This window comes from Oncorhynchus clarkii, chromosome 20 (assembly GCF_045791955.1).
Source record: "Oncorhynchus clarkii lewisi isolate Uvic-CL-2024 chromosome 20, UVic_Ocla_1.0, whole genome shotgun sequence".
In the NCBI taxonomy this organism is placed as follows: Eukaryota; Metazoa; Chordata; class Actinopteri; order Salmoniformes; family Salmonidae; genus Oncorhynchus; species Oncorhynchus clarkii.
The window spans coordinates 27,184,220-27,200,468 of record NC_092166.1 but is presented as its reverse complement, the minus strand read 5'-3'; the positions used below and the strand labels follow the sequence as shown (position 1 = coordinate 27,200,468).

Below are 16,249 nucleotides of genomic sequence, written 5' to 3'. Positions count from 1 at the left end.
AGTTGGTGTGAGAGCCTAGTGTCGCTCAGTTGGTGTGAGAGCATAGTGTCGCTCAGTTGGTGTGAGAGCATAGTGTCGCTCAGTTGGTGTGAGAGCATAGTGTCGCTCAGTTGGTGTGAGAGCATAGTGTCGCTCAGTTGGTGTGAGAGCCTAGTGTCGCTCAGTTGGTGTGAGAGCATAGTGTCGCTCAGTTGGTGTGAGAGCATAGTGTCGCTCAGTTGGTGTGAGAGCATAGTGTCGCTCAGTTGGTGTGAGAGCCTAGTGTCGCTCAGTTGGTGTGAGAGCATAGTGTCGCTCAGTTGGTGTGAGAGCATAGTGTCGCTCAGTTGGTGTGAGAGCATAGTGTCGCTCAGTTGGTGTGAGAGCATAGTGTCGCTCAGTTGGTGTGAGAGCATAGTGTCGCTCAGTTGGTGTGAGAGCATAGTGTCGCTCAGTTGGTGTGAGAGCATAGTGTCGCTCAGTTGGTGTGAGCATAGCATAGTGTCGCTCAGTTGGTGTGAGAGCATAGTGTCGCTCATAGTGTCGCTCAGTTGGTGTGAGAGCAGTTGGTGTGAGAGCATAGTGTCGCTCAGTTGGTGTGAGAGCATAGTGTCGCTCAGTTGGTGTGAGAGCATAGTGTCGCTCAGTTGGTGTGAGAGCATAGTGTCGCTCAGTTGGTGTGAGAGCCTAGTGTCGCTCAGTTGGTGTGAGAGCATAGTGTCGCTCAGTTGGTGTGAGAGCCTAGTGTCGCTCAGTTGGTGTGAGCTCAGTTGGTGTGAGAGCATAGCTCCTAGTGTCGCTCAGTTGGTGTGAGAGCATAGTGTCGCTCAGTTGGTGTGAGAGCATAGTGTCGCTCAGTTGGTGTGAGAGCATAGTGTCGCTCAGTTGGTGTGAGAGCATAGTGTCGCTCAGTTGGTGTGAGAGCATAGTGTCGCTCAGTTGGTGTGAGAGCCTAGTGTCGCTCAGTTGGTGTGAGAGCATAGTGTCGCTCAGTTGGTGTGAGAGCATAGTGTCGCTCAGTTGGTGTGAGAGCATAGTGTCGCTCAGTTGGTGTGAGAGCATAGTGTCGCTCAGTTGGTGTGAGAGCATAGTGTCGCTCAGTTGGTGTGAGAGCCTAGTGTCGCTCAGTTGGTGTGAGAGCATAGTGTCGCTCAGTTGGTGTGAGAGCATAGTGTCGCTCAGTTGGTGTGAGAGCATAGTGTCGCTCAGTTGGTGTGAGAGCATAGTGTCGCTCAGTTGGTGTGAGCTCAGTTGGTGTGAGAGCATAGCATAGTGTCGCTCAGTTGGTGTGAGAGCATAGTGTCGCTCAGTTGGTGTGAGAGCATAGTGTCGCTCAGTTGGTGTGAGAGCATAGTGTCGCTCAGTTGGTGTGAGAGCATAGTGTCGCTCAGTTGGTGTGAGAGCATAGTGTCGCTCAGTTGGTGTGAGAGCATAGTGTCGCTCAGTTGGTGTGAGAGCATAGTGTCGCTCAGTTGGTGTGAGAGCATAGTGTCGCTCAGTTGGTGTGAGAGCATAGTGTCGCTCAGTTGGTGTGAGAGCATAGTGTCGCTCAGTTGGTGTGAGAGCATAGTGTCGCTCAGTTGGTGTGAGAGCCTAGTGTCGCTCAGTTGGTGTGAGAGCATAGTGTCGCTCAGTTGGTGTGAGAGCACGGGACTAGGAATACTAAAGCCACACCTTCAATTTACGCAGGGATCCTATGTCACTTTGGATGAAAGATTATGAGGTTATGTATGCTAAGTGGCATAATGATGTGGTGTTTGTGCTTGCAGCTGGTGGCCAACACAGTGCTGTTTACCAGTGTGAACCTCTCTGGATTGTTTGTGCGCATCCTGACTGAGCGAGCACAGAGGAAGGCTTTCCTACAGGCACGCAACTGCATCGAGGAGAGGCTACGCATGGAGGATGAGAATGAGAAACAGGTATAAACACACGCACACGCACACACACACACACACACATACAAATTCCCACGGACACACCAGCATGCAGACACACAAACACACATTAACAGAAGGCATAAGGGTAAAATCAGGCTTCTATATTTCTCTCATATTATTTCTTTAAACACACTTGGTGACTCATTCACACTTTTTTTTCCAATTCCGTTTGTTCCACCACCTTTTATCTCTCACTTTTCTTATCTGCACCACCACCAACACTCTCCTCTCATATTCTCAAGTCTGATTGACATTTAAGTATACCTCTCTTTCCTTCTCCTCACGCCGTCCTTCTCTCTCTCTCTCTCTCACCCACCCACACAGGAGCGACTTCTGATGAGTTTGTTGCCCAGGAACGTGGCGATGGAGATGAAAGAAGACTTCCTGAAGCCTCCCGAAAGGATCTTCCACAAGATCTACATCCAACGCCACGACAACGTCAGGTAGGACACCCATCCAAACTCCAAAACTCCCAACCCAGCGTCAGGGGTAGAAACATTGGTTAGCTCCGATGATCATTTTAACGAAATGGCTACGAATGGCTGAATTCTGGGTCTGCTCTACTCATTCGGCTGCCCAGATAACAAGTTACTTTGACGAATGGTGCTTGTTTAATTAGATCAAAGCTGAATGAATGTCTGCAGGATCACATTATGATAGTATTCTACATACATTTGAAGTATTCTACATACATTTGAAGTGGTTGAAAAACCTGCTTTTCAACCACTCCACAAATTTCTTGTTAACAAACTATAGTCGGTTAGGACATTTACTTTGTGCATGACACGAGTAATATTTCCAAAAATTGTTTACAGACAGATTATTTCACTTATAATTCACTGTATCACAATTTCTCAAACTCAGTGCCTCTTTGCTTGACATCATGAGAAAATCAAAAGATATCAGCCAAGACCTCAAGTCTGGTTAATCCTTGGGAGCAATTTCCAAATGCCTGAAGGTACCAGGTTCATCTGTACAAACAATAGTACTCAAGTATAAAGACCATGGGACCACGCAGCCGTCATACCGCTCAGGAAGGAAACGCGCTCTGTCTCCTAGAGATGAATGTACTTTGGTGCGAAAACTGCAAATCAACCCCAGAACAACAGCAAAGGACATTGTGAAGATGCTGGAGGAAACGGGTACAAAAGTATCTATATCCACAGTAAAATTAGTCCTGTATATCGACATATCCTGAAAGGCCGCTCAGCAAGGAAGAAGCCACTGCTCCAAAACCGCTATAAAAAAGCCAGACTATCGTTTGCAACTGCACATGGGGACTAAGATCGTACTTTTTGGAGAAATGTCCTCTAGTCTGATGAAACAAAAATAGAACTGTTTGGCCATAATGACCATCATTATTTTTGGAGGAAAAAGGAGGAGGCTTTCAAGCCAAAGAACACCATCCAAACCGTGAAGCACGGGGGTGGCAGCATCATGTTGTGGTGTGCTTTGCTGCAGGAGGGACTGGAAGGAAATGTATGTGGATAGATATAATGAAGCAACATCTCAAGACATCAGTCAGGAAGTTAAAGCTTGGTTACAAATGACCCCAAGCATACTTCCAAAGTTGTGACAAAATGGCTTAAGGACAACAAAGTCTAGGTATTAGAGTGGCCATCACAAAGCACTGACCTCAATCCTATAGAACATTTGGGGGAAGAGCTGAAAAAGCGTGTGCGAGCAAGGAGGCCTACAAACCTGACTCAGTTACACCAGCTCTGTCAAGTGGAATGGGCCAAAATTTACCCAACTTATTGTGGGAAGCTTGTGGAAGGCTACCGGAAACATTTGAACCAAGTTAAACAATTTAAAGGCAATGCTACGAAATACTAATTGAGTGTGTGTAAACTTTTGACCCACTGGGAATGTGGTGAAAGAAATAAAAGCTGAAATAAATCATTCTCTCTGCTATTATTCTGACATTTCACATTCTTAAAATAAAGTGGTGATCCTAATTGACCTAAGACAGGGAAGTTTTACTAGGATAAAATGTCAGAAATTGTGAAAAACTGAGTTTTTAAATGTATTTGGCTAAGGTGTAAGTAAACTTCCGACTTCAACTGTAACTAGCGTTTGGCATATTACTTGAAAATGTGATTACAGTGATTAAGGTAACCAGTAACGTTATTTCAATTGACATTGACATAATCATTTTCAATTTAAATTAGCAACGGAATGTCATGTGCCGAGAGAGAGTTCGGGGGCTTGCAAAGATGATCTTGCCCTGCAGCTGAAATGTACCATATACAGTGCATTCGGAAAGTTTCCAGACCCCTTGACTTTTTCCACATTTTGTAAAATTACATACTTATTCTAAAATGGATTTAAAAAAAAAATCTTCTCATCAATCTACACACAATACCCCATTATGACAAAATAAAAACTGTTTTTTAGATTGTGTGTGTATGTATGTATATATATATATATGTGTGTATTCAGACCCTTTACCCAGTACTTTGTTGAAGCACCATTGGAAGCGATTACAGCCTTGAGTCTTCTTGAGTATGATGCTACAAGCTTGGCACCCCTGTATTTGGGGAGTTTCTCCCATTCTTCTCTGCAGATCCTCTTAAGCTCTGTCAGGTTGGATGGGGAGCGTCGCTGCAAAGCTATTTGCAGGTCTCTCCAGAGATGTTTGATCCGGTTCAAGTCCGGGCTCTGGCTTGGCCACTTAAAGACATTCGCAGACTTGTCCCGAAGCCCCTCCTGCGTTGTCTTGGCTGTGTGCTTAAGGTCGTTGTCCTGTTGGAAGGTGAACCTTTCGCCCCAGTCTGAGGTCCTGAATGCTCTGGCCCAGGTTTTCAGATCTCTCTCTGTACTTTGCTCCGTTCACTTTTCCCTCTATCCTGACTAGTCTCCCAGTGCCTGCTGCTGAAAAACATCCCCACAACATGATGCTGGCACCACCATGCTTCACCGTTATGGAACACACTGGAGGGATGGTGCCAGGTTTCCTCCAGATTTGACGCTTGGGTTTGCTGTTGTAATGGTTAAATTGGCATTGAGCAAAGCTTCTTGTGAGCTGACAGAGGGGCATTGTGTCTCAGTCAGTGGTTGGTGTCAGTGTTTGCCAGATGGCATTAGCTTGCACAGAGTGTTACCGACCAACACACTGGTTTCGCTGGAGGGGGACCAGCAATTTATTCAGTGGGTTGACTGAGTGCTTCTTCGTCAGTAACTCTTCCACTTCCAAAGAGCTTTTTTGGCTCCTTCCCTCACTCCTTTCCTCCCTCTCTCTCTCCACTTTCCTCTCTCCATGCCTCCTTCCCTCACTCCTTTCCTCCCTTTCTCTCTCCACTTTTCTCTCTCCATGCCTCCGTCCCTCCCTCTTTCTTTGCAATTGAATTCAAAAGGCTTTATTGGCATGGTAAACATATATTTACATTGCCAAAACAAGTGAAATAGATCATAAACGAAAGTGAAATACATAATCAAAAATGAACAGTAAACATTACACTCACGAAAGTTTCAAAGGCATAGAGACATTTCAAATGTCCTATTATGGCTATGTACAGTGTTACATCTCTCTCACACTCTCTCTCTGTCTCTCTCTCTCTCTCTGTCTCTCTCTCTCTCTCTCTCTCTCTCTCTCTCTCTCTCTCTCTCTCCCACCCTCCTGTTGCTACTCTTCACTTGATTATCAACCCCTCGTCTTCCTCTCCCCCACTCCATGCTCTCTGTCTCTTTCTTCCTCTATCCTCCCTCTACTCTCCTCCTCTTCCTCATTTTCTTTATTTCTCCCTTTTTCACTTTGTATATTTATTTCCTTCATGTTGTCAGAGGGGTGTTGACGCGTGAGGTGGGAAGTTTGCTTAGCCTCGGGATTAAGCCTCTACAGGAGATTAAATGCAATGGACACTAAACTGTTTAGCGTAAGGCTGTGTGTGTATGTTTGTGTGTGTGTGTGTGTGTGTGCACATGTGTGTGTGTGTGTGTGTGTGTGTGTGTGTGTGTGTGGTTAAATATGGACACATCTCAGTGGAGTGCTGCTGATTGCTATGTGCCTCTCACTGCACCGAAGGGCTTTAGGCCTTGTTCCCATGCAGTTAGTGCCCACTGACGATCTACTGAAAGAGATCCAAGCCTATTGCAAGGGGTGAATAATAGGATTAGGGTCGGCTGCAATTGAAAAGTAAACAGTGGTACAGTAATTTAGTCAATACTTTGTTATTATGTTCCGCGACTGGATTTGAAATGAAATGATTATGGTAGCTTGGATTATTATGATACGGTGCTGGTGTGGGTAGTTTATAAACACTTAAATATTATGCCGTACGTAAAAATATGAAACATTGCCAAAGTTAAGCTAAGAAAAGCCATAGTATGTTACAGAGCATTACCTCACATGAAATGCCAGCCATAGAGTATAATGCTCCTTGATAAGGGAATCTTCTTTGCAAACGAGATAAGTTAATAGATGCTTTCGATTTGTATTCATCTCTCAATTTACATCACATTAAGCTGTGTCTGTGTTGCACTGAGAAGGAAATAGGGAAAAAGAGGAAGGTAGAATGCAATGGTGTGTGCAGAATTATACTGGGAAAGGAAGAGAGGGAAACATAGATGGGAAGAGAATTAGAAAAGCAATGCATCAGAGCCTTTAGCTCGTTTTGTGTACTGACAATTCAGTAGCAGTGAAACAGAAAACTGTGTGTATCTGATTCTGTCATGCCATACTATTCGCTAGACAGCATCAGATACATGGGTTACATATACAGTACATGTCCTCTGCCTCAACGACAGTGGCAGTATGATCGGGCAGCACCTGTGTTTTTACTCCAGAAATGTGTTGTCTTCCTTTCTATTTCTTTTCCCTGCCCAGCTCTGAAAGTGCCAGAGCAAAGGGGTTGAATACTTACTGACTCAAGACATTTCAGCTTTTCATTTTTCATTCATCAGTAAACATTTCTAACAACATAATTCCACTTTGACAATATGGGGGTATTGTGTGTAGGTTAGTGACCAAAAATATCACAATTGAACACATTTCAAATTCAGGCGGGAACACAACACAATGTGGAAGTCAAGGGGTGTGAATACTTTCTGAAGGCACTGTAAGACCTGAGGCAATTTTGTAAATCCGCCACTTCCTGCAGCCTTCAAACCAACGGGCAACACACACACACACACACACACACACACACACACACACACACACACACACACACACACACACTCACTCCATTGTCCCACATTACTGGCAACATGCCCAATCCTACTGACAGTCTGCTATTGTTGCGTAACCCAGACAGACAGGCAGGCAGGTTGCCTCACAGCCATCTCCTGAATCCCACCTGACACATTCTGGTCTGGCTTGACAGGTCTAGATCTTCTAGAGCACGGCCCTCTGGGGACTTTACACCTGTTGATGATGTGCGTGTGTGTGTGCGTGTGTGTGTGTGTGTGTGTGTGTGTCACAACACTGCCGGCCTCCCTGTTCTCTCACACAGAGAATCAGCAGAATTATCCATCCAGGAAGTAATTGACCCTCTGCTCAGGGTGGCTTTTATCACTGTGACCCACATGCCATCTCATCAAGCAGGCTCTTTACCACTGCCACCAGTCTCTACAAGAGCCTTGACGTCAACAACTGCTCCTCACACACACACACACACACACACACACACACACACACACACACACACCTCTAGCCTCGAACCCTTCCGAGTTGCTTTGCAAGCCTTTTCACACACAACATGATTACATTCCAATCACGAGCACTAGGCTCGCCTGGCTGCTTCAGAAAGGCTAGGCTACATTACGATACAATACAATGTTTATTGGTCCATTATACACTGAATAGAACATAAATGTGTTTTGGCAGGTTTTTTTGGGCCGTCACAGCAGTACTCAGCCCCACCACACATTAGTATAATAGGGAGATGGCAGAGAAGTCCCCTGGAATGTGATGAGATCTGGCTGGATGAGATGATGGAGGATTACATGGCGAGGTCAAATACAGTATGTCCGCCTGGCCTGGCGATGCGGTCTTGCGGGCGCAACACAGACTGGGAGACAGCGCTGTCTGAGAGGCTCGGTCCAGGGTTTAAATGCCCCATGAGACCTGGGGCTGGGGCGCTGGGGGAGGATATTACTCAACACTGGGCTAATAACATCTGCTCACAGTAATGGCTCTAATAGGATGATTTGTTTATTGGGGTCAGGGCTGGAGGGAATATGGCTGGTCTGGGATATATTATTGGCACCCTTGATAAAAATGAGAAAAACATATGGTAGGCCTAAAAAATAAATAATAAAATATACCCTAGTTTATTGTATAGCGGTTTATAAGCACAATTACCTTCTATAATGGTATTTCAGTGTTTGGTTGGTTAAATGTGATACACCACTCCGTTTTTGTAGTTTACTACTTGACTCATCTCTCTCCCGCTGTCTCACTAAGCCCCTTATCACTCAAGGAGCGCAGTTGTTGTTGCTCGACCACTAGATCATATGCCGATTGCTCACTATTGTGAATCCCGAACCACCGCCTCTCCCCTACCAACTCGCTTGGAGGGTTCCCTGTTGTCATGTGTTGCCGACAAAACTCAGAGGGTGACTTCCAGGGAACGGCGAGAATCAATAAACTTTGGGGCACTTGTGACTTCAATGATGCAATTCATGTTCCACTCCCCCCCCCCCCCCCTGTCATTTTACAAAATATAAACCTTAACAGTTCAACATTTAATTTGGGAGGTATTTAATCTTTTACATGTGTCAAGTCTTGACATCAGACATGCAGTAAACAAATGCACGCCTCTCCATTATTTTGTGTGAAACTGCAAACTCAAAGATAATGTGGTGCCTTATGGCATAAATGATTCCACTTAGGTATGAAGCCGGCAGCGATGCAGGCTCAGTCGAAGTGCCATTGCAATTGTAATATTTGGTAAAAAATAAGGCCTACATCTTTTGCACACATTGTGCAGCCCTACGTAGCAGTGTGTACATTGAAATCACTCATGTTGTGTTGCCACCCTAGGGTCATGCACAACTCGTAAAGCAAATTTAGAATTTATTAAAAAACCTACAATACCGCCATGTCGTCAAAAATGTGAAATAGTTTGTCATACGATATTTTGGCCATATAGGTCAGCCCTATACTGAGCTATATTGTATGCTTAATTTTTTTAATAATTATATTATTTTATACCAATACAATTGCTCAGAGAAAGAGATTTTCTAATACAGGTTTTTTTTTTTTTTTAAATATAATCCAAACATAATCTGAAACACAACCAAAACAAACTGCAAATGCATCCAACAATTTTGTAGCTTGATGTAGTCATTAGGGCTAGGAATATGGGACCAAATACTAAACTTTTGACTACATTTAATACACTACAGGTGAATGACTTCTTCAAATGGGGGGGACTGGATACATAAAGTGCATTCATAATGGTAAAACAGATACTAACTACTTAGGGAGGTGTATGTTGTCTAACTCCTAACAGGCCATGGCTCTGCGTTGATCCCTATGAGAATGATCTAGGGAAGAACAATCCAGGTTGCTATTCTGAGTCCTGCTTGATTTCACTGCCTGTCAGGCAATGGAACAGAACATGGATCATCTCATTGGCTGTCACCGTTCAATCTCAATCTAAGCAAATTATCACAAGAGACAATGCTCACCTCAACAATCTGACCTAGCACGCGATGCTCATCTCTTATCCCTCGTCGGCGCGATCTAACATCTCTGGTCTGCGACACTGTTATATCAGGAAGCTTATGCTGTACCTGTCATCTTGGAATGTTTAATTTCTATGTCTCTCCTCAACCCCAACTCTCTCTCTCTCTCATTTTTCTAATCTCTACTCTCTCTCTCTCTCTCACTCTCTTCCAGCATCCTGTTTGCTGACATTGTGGGGTTTACCAGCCTGGCGTCTCAGTGCACAGCCCAGGAGCTGGTCAAACTTCTCAATGAGCTCTTTGGGAAGTTTGATGAGCTGGCCACGGTAAGTCTATTATCTTTCCTGTTCTCACTTTGAGCTTCTACTGGTGACACTTACCGTAGGTCTACTTTTCATCATGCTCACCCTATTCTAAAGGCTGGCTCCTAGACATGCTAGCATGGGCAATCGGCTGTTTAGTTGTTATACTGTAGCATATTTGATCCTCATCTACATGCTACCCTGGTGCTTGTTGTTGAAGTACGAATACCAAGTCATGTACTTTGGTGATTTTTTGCTTTGGTACATTCATTTAAGTAATTGCTGGTGCATCATTGAGAAAAATGTTATCTGTTCATTTGTCACAGGCAATTTTGATCCCCTTTTGACCTACAATTGCCCAATGTTTTCAGTTTGTCTTTGACCAGAGGACTGTCCTTTTGCTCCCTGGTCTGTCTAGGCTTTGGGTCTGGTTTTGACCCGTAGCGATATGGATCGTGTGCATCTTCATGTCAGGCTGTCAGACTCTCTCACAGCTGTCATTCCAGCTTTCCAGAATGTCATCAGTGGCATCAGGGCCACATATGTTTGGTACAATCACACGTGCTCTCGTCTGCGGCAGAGGTGACGGGACTCTTAATCCATTCCAGATGTCTTGTCTGTGATCGTTTTGAATGATCTGGATGGAGGGGAGGGGTTAAGCGGACTAGTCCGAGTTGTATACGTCCCAATATTTACATTCGGCGTCAATGGAAACAGATGTGAACGCTCCTTCGGTCAATATATTGCGTTTCATTCTTAGCAACTCTCTTGCTATGTTTGTGCCGCGAAAGTCCATGCAACTTTTGTCTTGCTTTGGACCAAAAAAATAAACATTTTGTACTTTAGTAGTATTTTTGGTCGGTTTTTGCTGTTGCAGTTATCATTGTTATCACAAGAGAAAGTGTAAATAGTTAATATAATGTATATTCACCTCTCAACAGGCATGATTGCTGTAGTAGCCTCACCCTACCCCTCCCCTTCTACAGGGAATCCCAGACCTTGATATTAGGCTGAAACATATGTGTTGTGTTGGAGTTAGAGGTGTCAGACCCGTCACCCCTCACCCCTAGCTCTCCAACCCCAACCACACACACCCAGCAGATCATCCTCCCACCTCTCTTAACTACATGTAATCTGGCCCCAATTATATACACTGTGCACATGTGCCTGTGCAATCCCTTAATCCACGGGATTACAGCCAACCCTTTTCTGCTTTCATAGAACATTTTCTTGGCCAAATCGGACCGGCTATTTTCAGTCTCTTTGTTTACATGCAATTAAAAACAAAACCAGACAAGACGACTGCAGTTTGACTAAAGGTGATGAAGGGCGGTCATGGGGGTACAGTGTAATTTTCAGATGGAATATCTAGAAACTGTTGTGACATTGGTAATTTTGGGATTATTCCCAATTGTATATATTACCATGCCTTCAATGCTCTTTGCCTACATTATTCATATAAGAAGGTCCTGGGCAGCCTGTTGGCACAGATACAGTCCTACAACCTAATGCCTCACAAGTCAGAGTAACTGAGAGAGAGAAAGAGAGATTAAATACAGTATATAGTAGATGCTGACATGCAAGAACCACATTTCACATTAAGCTTTAAGCTATCTCCCATAAGCTTGATGTGTATTGTGTCACAGTGACAACTGTCCCCAGACTTTAACTCCCTCACCAGAGGTTCACCCTGTGTCCTGACCCATAGACCCAGTCACTGTGATAAGTGGCACCGCAAGTGATTCATTCTGCCAGGCCACAACAGGCTGCACACACTCACACGCACAGGCACACACATACGCACAAGCACACAAGTTGAGACACACACACACACACACAGTCTCTCCCTGTCAAAGACGAGGAGCGGGCGAAGCCACATGTCCACCGGGCAGAGTCTCAGCTCGTCAGTCCTGCTGGTCGACAACACCATCCCCACACCACCTGTCCAACTGTTGGACTTGTTGTCTCGCCACCGGGGAAGTGGGCCAAGAACACACTACTCTCTCCAATTATCCTCCCTCAAACCGACTCCTCCTCTCTTTCTCTCCCACTCATATCTTTCTTTCTCTCCTCTCCTCTCACCCTCTGCTCATGCTTCTTTCTTTCCCACCACCCCCCATCTCTCTCTCTCTCTCTCTCTCTCTCTCTCTCTCTCTCTCTCTCTAAGACATGCACAATGCAAATGAGCAATGACTTGGTATCACATTTGACTTTAGGCATGTAAAAAAACGAGCTTGATCCCACTTCCCTTTCAGTCTGTTTCTTTGTAAACTGTGCTGACTGTTTCACGCTGGCTTCTCTCACAGCCTCTCTATCACTCTCCTCCCTGCGCCTTAGGGTCTATTGATGTTGCTCTGTGATTGTGTCAAAATTAAAGGGACAAAAATAACATTACTGTTGATTTGGTTAGCCCCTTCTATCTTAAACTATGGGTTATCCCTTTTATTTAAAGCTGCAATATGTAACTTTTTGGGACGACCCGACCAAATGTACAGAGTAATGTGAGTTATAGATCTGTCTCTTGCTTTATCATTGAAAGAAGTGGTAGATCTGTTCTATGTGCCCTATTTCTATTTTTCCCGTTCTTAAGTTTTGTTTTTGAATCTTTTACATTTGGTTTTATACACCAGCTTCAAACAGCTGAAAATACAATATATATTTTTAGATGGTACAATGATTCTCTAAACTATACGTGCTTGTTTTGTCACATAAACTGAAATTAGGCAAACTATTACAATTTAGCAACCAGGAAATGGTGGAGCGTTTTCTGCATAGTGTACCTTTTAAAGGGCATCTAACCTAAATGAGGACTTCATAACACATTCGTAACCCGTAGGGCCTTTTGTTTTTCCAGAATCATGTGACCTGATCAGGACAAACTCCCTATCATAACCCATAACTAGGGTCTTTTCCTGATCAGGTCACGTGGTTATAGGAAACACTTCTGGCCCTAAGACAGTTGGTACGTGATGAAGAAAGACATTCCACTCATCCCTCTCTTCCTCTAGAACTGTTTAAACAATGTTTCTCTCGGTTTCTCTCTGTCTACCAAGCACCGGAATCAATAGAGAGAGATACTCTGCTGATTTATACAGCATTATTATGCAATAACTTTTAATGACTCTGGCTCGTGTGTGTGTGTGATTTTTTTCAGTTTCCATGGTAGAGTTTATACAGAGCTTTCTTATCCCCCTCTCTCTTCTTTCTCTCTTCCAATCTCCTCTCAACGCCACTTTGCATCTCAGCTCTTAGACCAGCTCCTTGTTTCTGGTCTGTTGAATTGACACACAACAGCCTGCTTCCCTGAACTGCATATTTCATGCCCCTGTTATATTTCATGTTCCTTTCCCTCTGTTCCCTCCACTCATTTGTGGGCTTCCATTTGTAATCGGACTCTTTGATATTTCTTCTTATGTCCTGTTTGTGTGTGTGTGTGTGTGTGTGTGTGTGTGCGCGCTCGCACGCACGCACGCACGCACGCACGCACGCACGCACACACACACACACACACACACACACACAGAGATCATCAACAATGTGTAAAGGAGTGTCAGAGAAGCCAATGGACACAGCTGAGCACAGAAATCCCATGTCCCATAACGTCTTTTGGGAAGGGACTGACGTATGTTTTAGTTGATACCATAGTCCCTGTGCCCAAGAATGCTAAGGCAACCTGTCTAAATGAATATCGCCACCTAGCACTCACATCTGTAGCCATGAAATTCTTTGAAAGACTGGTCATGGCTCACATCAACACCATCCTCCCAGACACCCTGGACCCACTCCTATTCCGCCCCAACAGATCAACAGAGGACGCAATCTCTATTGCACCCCACGCTGCCCTTTCCCACCTGGACAAAAGGAACGCCTACATGAGAATGCTGTTTATCGACTACAGCTCAGCGTTCATCACCATAGTGTCCTTCAAGCTCATCACTAAACTAAGGACCCTGGGATTTAACACCTCCCTCTGCAACTGGATCCTGCACTTCCTGATAGGCCACCCCATGTGGTGAGGGTCGGCAGCAACATATCCACCACGTTGACCATCAACATGGGGGGGGGCCCTCAGAGGTGCGTGCTTAGTCCCCTCTTGTAATCCCTGTTCTCCCAAGACTGAGTGGCCGCGCACAACTATTAAGACTATCTACCTCAATTACCTCAAACCCCTGCACATCAACACAGTACTGGTACCCCAAGTTATTGTTACTCATTGTGTATTTATTCCTTGTGTTATTATTTTACAATTCTTCAATTCTTTATCTATTTTTCTTCTCTGAATTGCTGGAAAGGGCCTGTAAGTAAGCGTTTCACTTTTAGTCTATATCCATTGTTTACAAAGCATGTGACAAATACAATTAGTTTTGATTTGATACAATGACAGACCTTAACATAACACAATATTGATGTGCTAGAGCCATGGTCAGGCCATCTTGTCTGGATGACATTCTCTACTACACCCTGTCACCTTGAAGACGGACGGAACACACAACGTTTAGGCAGAGGTGTAAAGTACATAAGTAAAAATGCTTTAAAGCACTACTCAAGTAGTTTTTTGGGGGTATTTGTACTTTACTTTACTATTTATATTTTTGACAACTTTTACTTCGCTACATTCCTCAACAAAATAATGTACTTTTTACTCACATTTTCCCTGACACCCAAAAGTACTAGTTACATTTTGAATGGTTTGCAGGACAGGAAAATGGTCCAATTCATGCACTTATCAAGGGAACACCTGGTCATCCCTACTCCTTCTGATCTGGCGGACTCACTGAACACAAATGCATCATTTGTGAATGATGTCTGAGTGTTGAAGTGTGCCCCTGGCTATCCGTAAACATTTTGTAAAAAATAAAAGAAAATGGTGCTGTCTGTTTTGCTTAATATAATCTCTCTCTCTCCCTTTTTCTCTCTCTCTCTCTAATCATGGCCATACAGTTTGCGCATGGGTGGTATGGTCACGTGACAGGGCCCGAGTAATCCTGCATGGCTTGGGTCTGAATCTGCCCCCTAAGCCCTAGCTCACTGGGCAGATCAGATGAACTAACACAGGGACAGGAGAAGAGACGCAGCGCAGCACAGAGAGAGGACTGAGAGGAGAGGAGGCTTTCTAAGCACCAGGGCTTTCCTCTCCCTCACGTATCCACAACTCCAGACTCTATCTACTTATTATAGCCTCACTGTAGCCAGACTCTAGTGTACAACCCACCATCTGTTATAGGCTCACTGTGTTAACCCACACCATGGACGTTTCACCCTGGTTTCACCCTAGTTTCATCCCTGCTTGCTCACATTTGTTTATATTAAAAAGGTAGAGTTTGGTTGTTTATATAGTGGAGTACGTTCATAAATACTCACTAGCAGGGAGCCTAGTTGCGCCTCTCCTTTTTAACAGAGGGTGTTCATTTTGGAGCTATATGTGATCTGTCTTTCCAGTAGTTTGAACACTCAGGGATCATATTAATGGATATGTCCTTGTAGGTGGCTTGGTCTAGTAGTACAGTACCTCTCCTGTTGTACAGTAAGACGATATCTCCCCCCAGTTAAACCAGTGCTAGCAGATACAGTAGCACCTTGGAGTGTTACACTTAAAGAACATTTATTCTTTCTTCTTTTCTTTTCAAAGCTAAGTCCCAAATGGCTGCATATTCTCTATGTTATGCACTATGAAGGGAACAGGGTGCCATTTGGAACGTCGACAGAGGCTAACCTGTTAGTGAACAGCTGGCACGTAGCCTACGTTCTTCACGCAGGTGGCTTAACTCTGTGGCTTGCTCCTTTGGCACAGTGTAATTGCCTAAGCTGTCTATTTGAAATGGCTGTGTGTGAGTAGGAGCCTGAAGGGGAGTCTCCCAAGTCCTGATGAAAATGTATAACTTCTGTTGTTTGTGCATTCACACAGCCATAAAGAGCTAGTGAAATAGCTAGAGACCTCAAACAGAACCCAATACTCTCCTCTGAAGTTTCAGAACTTTCATTATGTGTTCCACTCTTTTATTAATTGATTTTACAGTGTTCATTCTACCTGACTGTGTCGGAGTAGTTAGCTGAGATGAGCTTTGGGCTTTGGAGGGTTGATGATGTCCGTTTGAGTGAGTTTGTATTTGTTTTACGTGTGGTTCGATTGTTCAATCAATACCACTGTCTTATTAGAAAGTAGGCTACGTGTCACCCATCTCATTGCTTATGTTTACATAGCTAGGTCATAGTTTTCCTGCCGTTGTATTTATTAATTTATTTTTATTTTTTTTACGGTAATCTCATCAAATTTTTAAGAAATAGAAATGGTTTATAGAAATTATGGTGGATGATTAGGGCCTATGGAGAGTCTTTTTTTTCTGGAATTCCACCTTTTTTAAAATGCTTTTTTGTTGTTGTTGACAGATTAGAAACAGG

At 44.1% G+C, this 16,249-nt stretch overlaps 1 protein-coding gene across 1 annotated transcript in view; it reads left to right on the top strand.

Moving 5' to 3' along the window:
* LOC139376145 (adenylate cyclase type 1-like) overlaps window positions 1-16,249 on the top strand; it is a 67,001-nt gene that overhangs the window by 13,549 nt on the left and 37,203 nt on the right. The window contains exons 2-4 of the mRNA XM_071118387.1: window positions 1,749-1,898; window positions 2,241-2,359; window positions 9,763-9,874. Coding sequence (XP_070974488.1) covers window positions 1,749-1,898; window positions 2,241-2,359; window positions 9,763-9,874 — 381 coding nt within the window. The remainder of the gene's footprint in view (window positions 1-1,748; window positions 1,899-2,240; window positions 2,360-9,762; window positions 9,875-16,249) is intronic.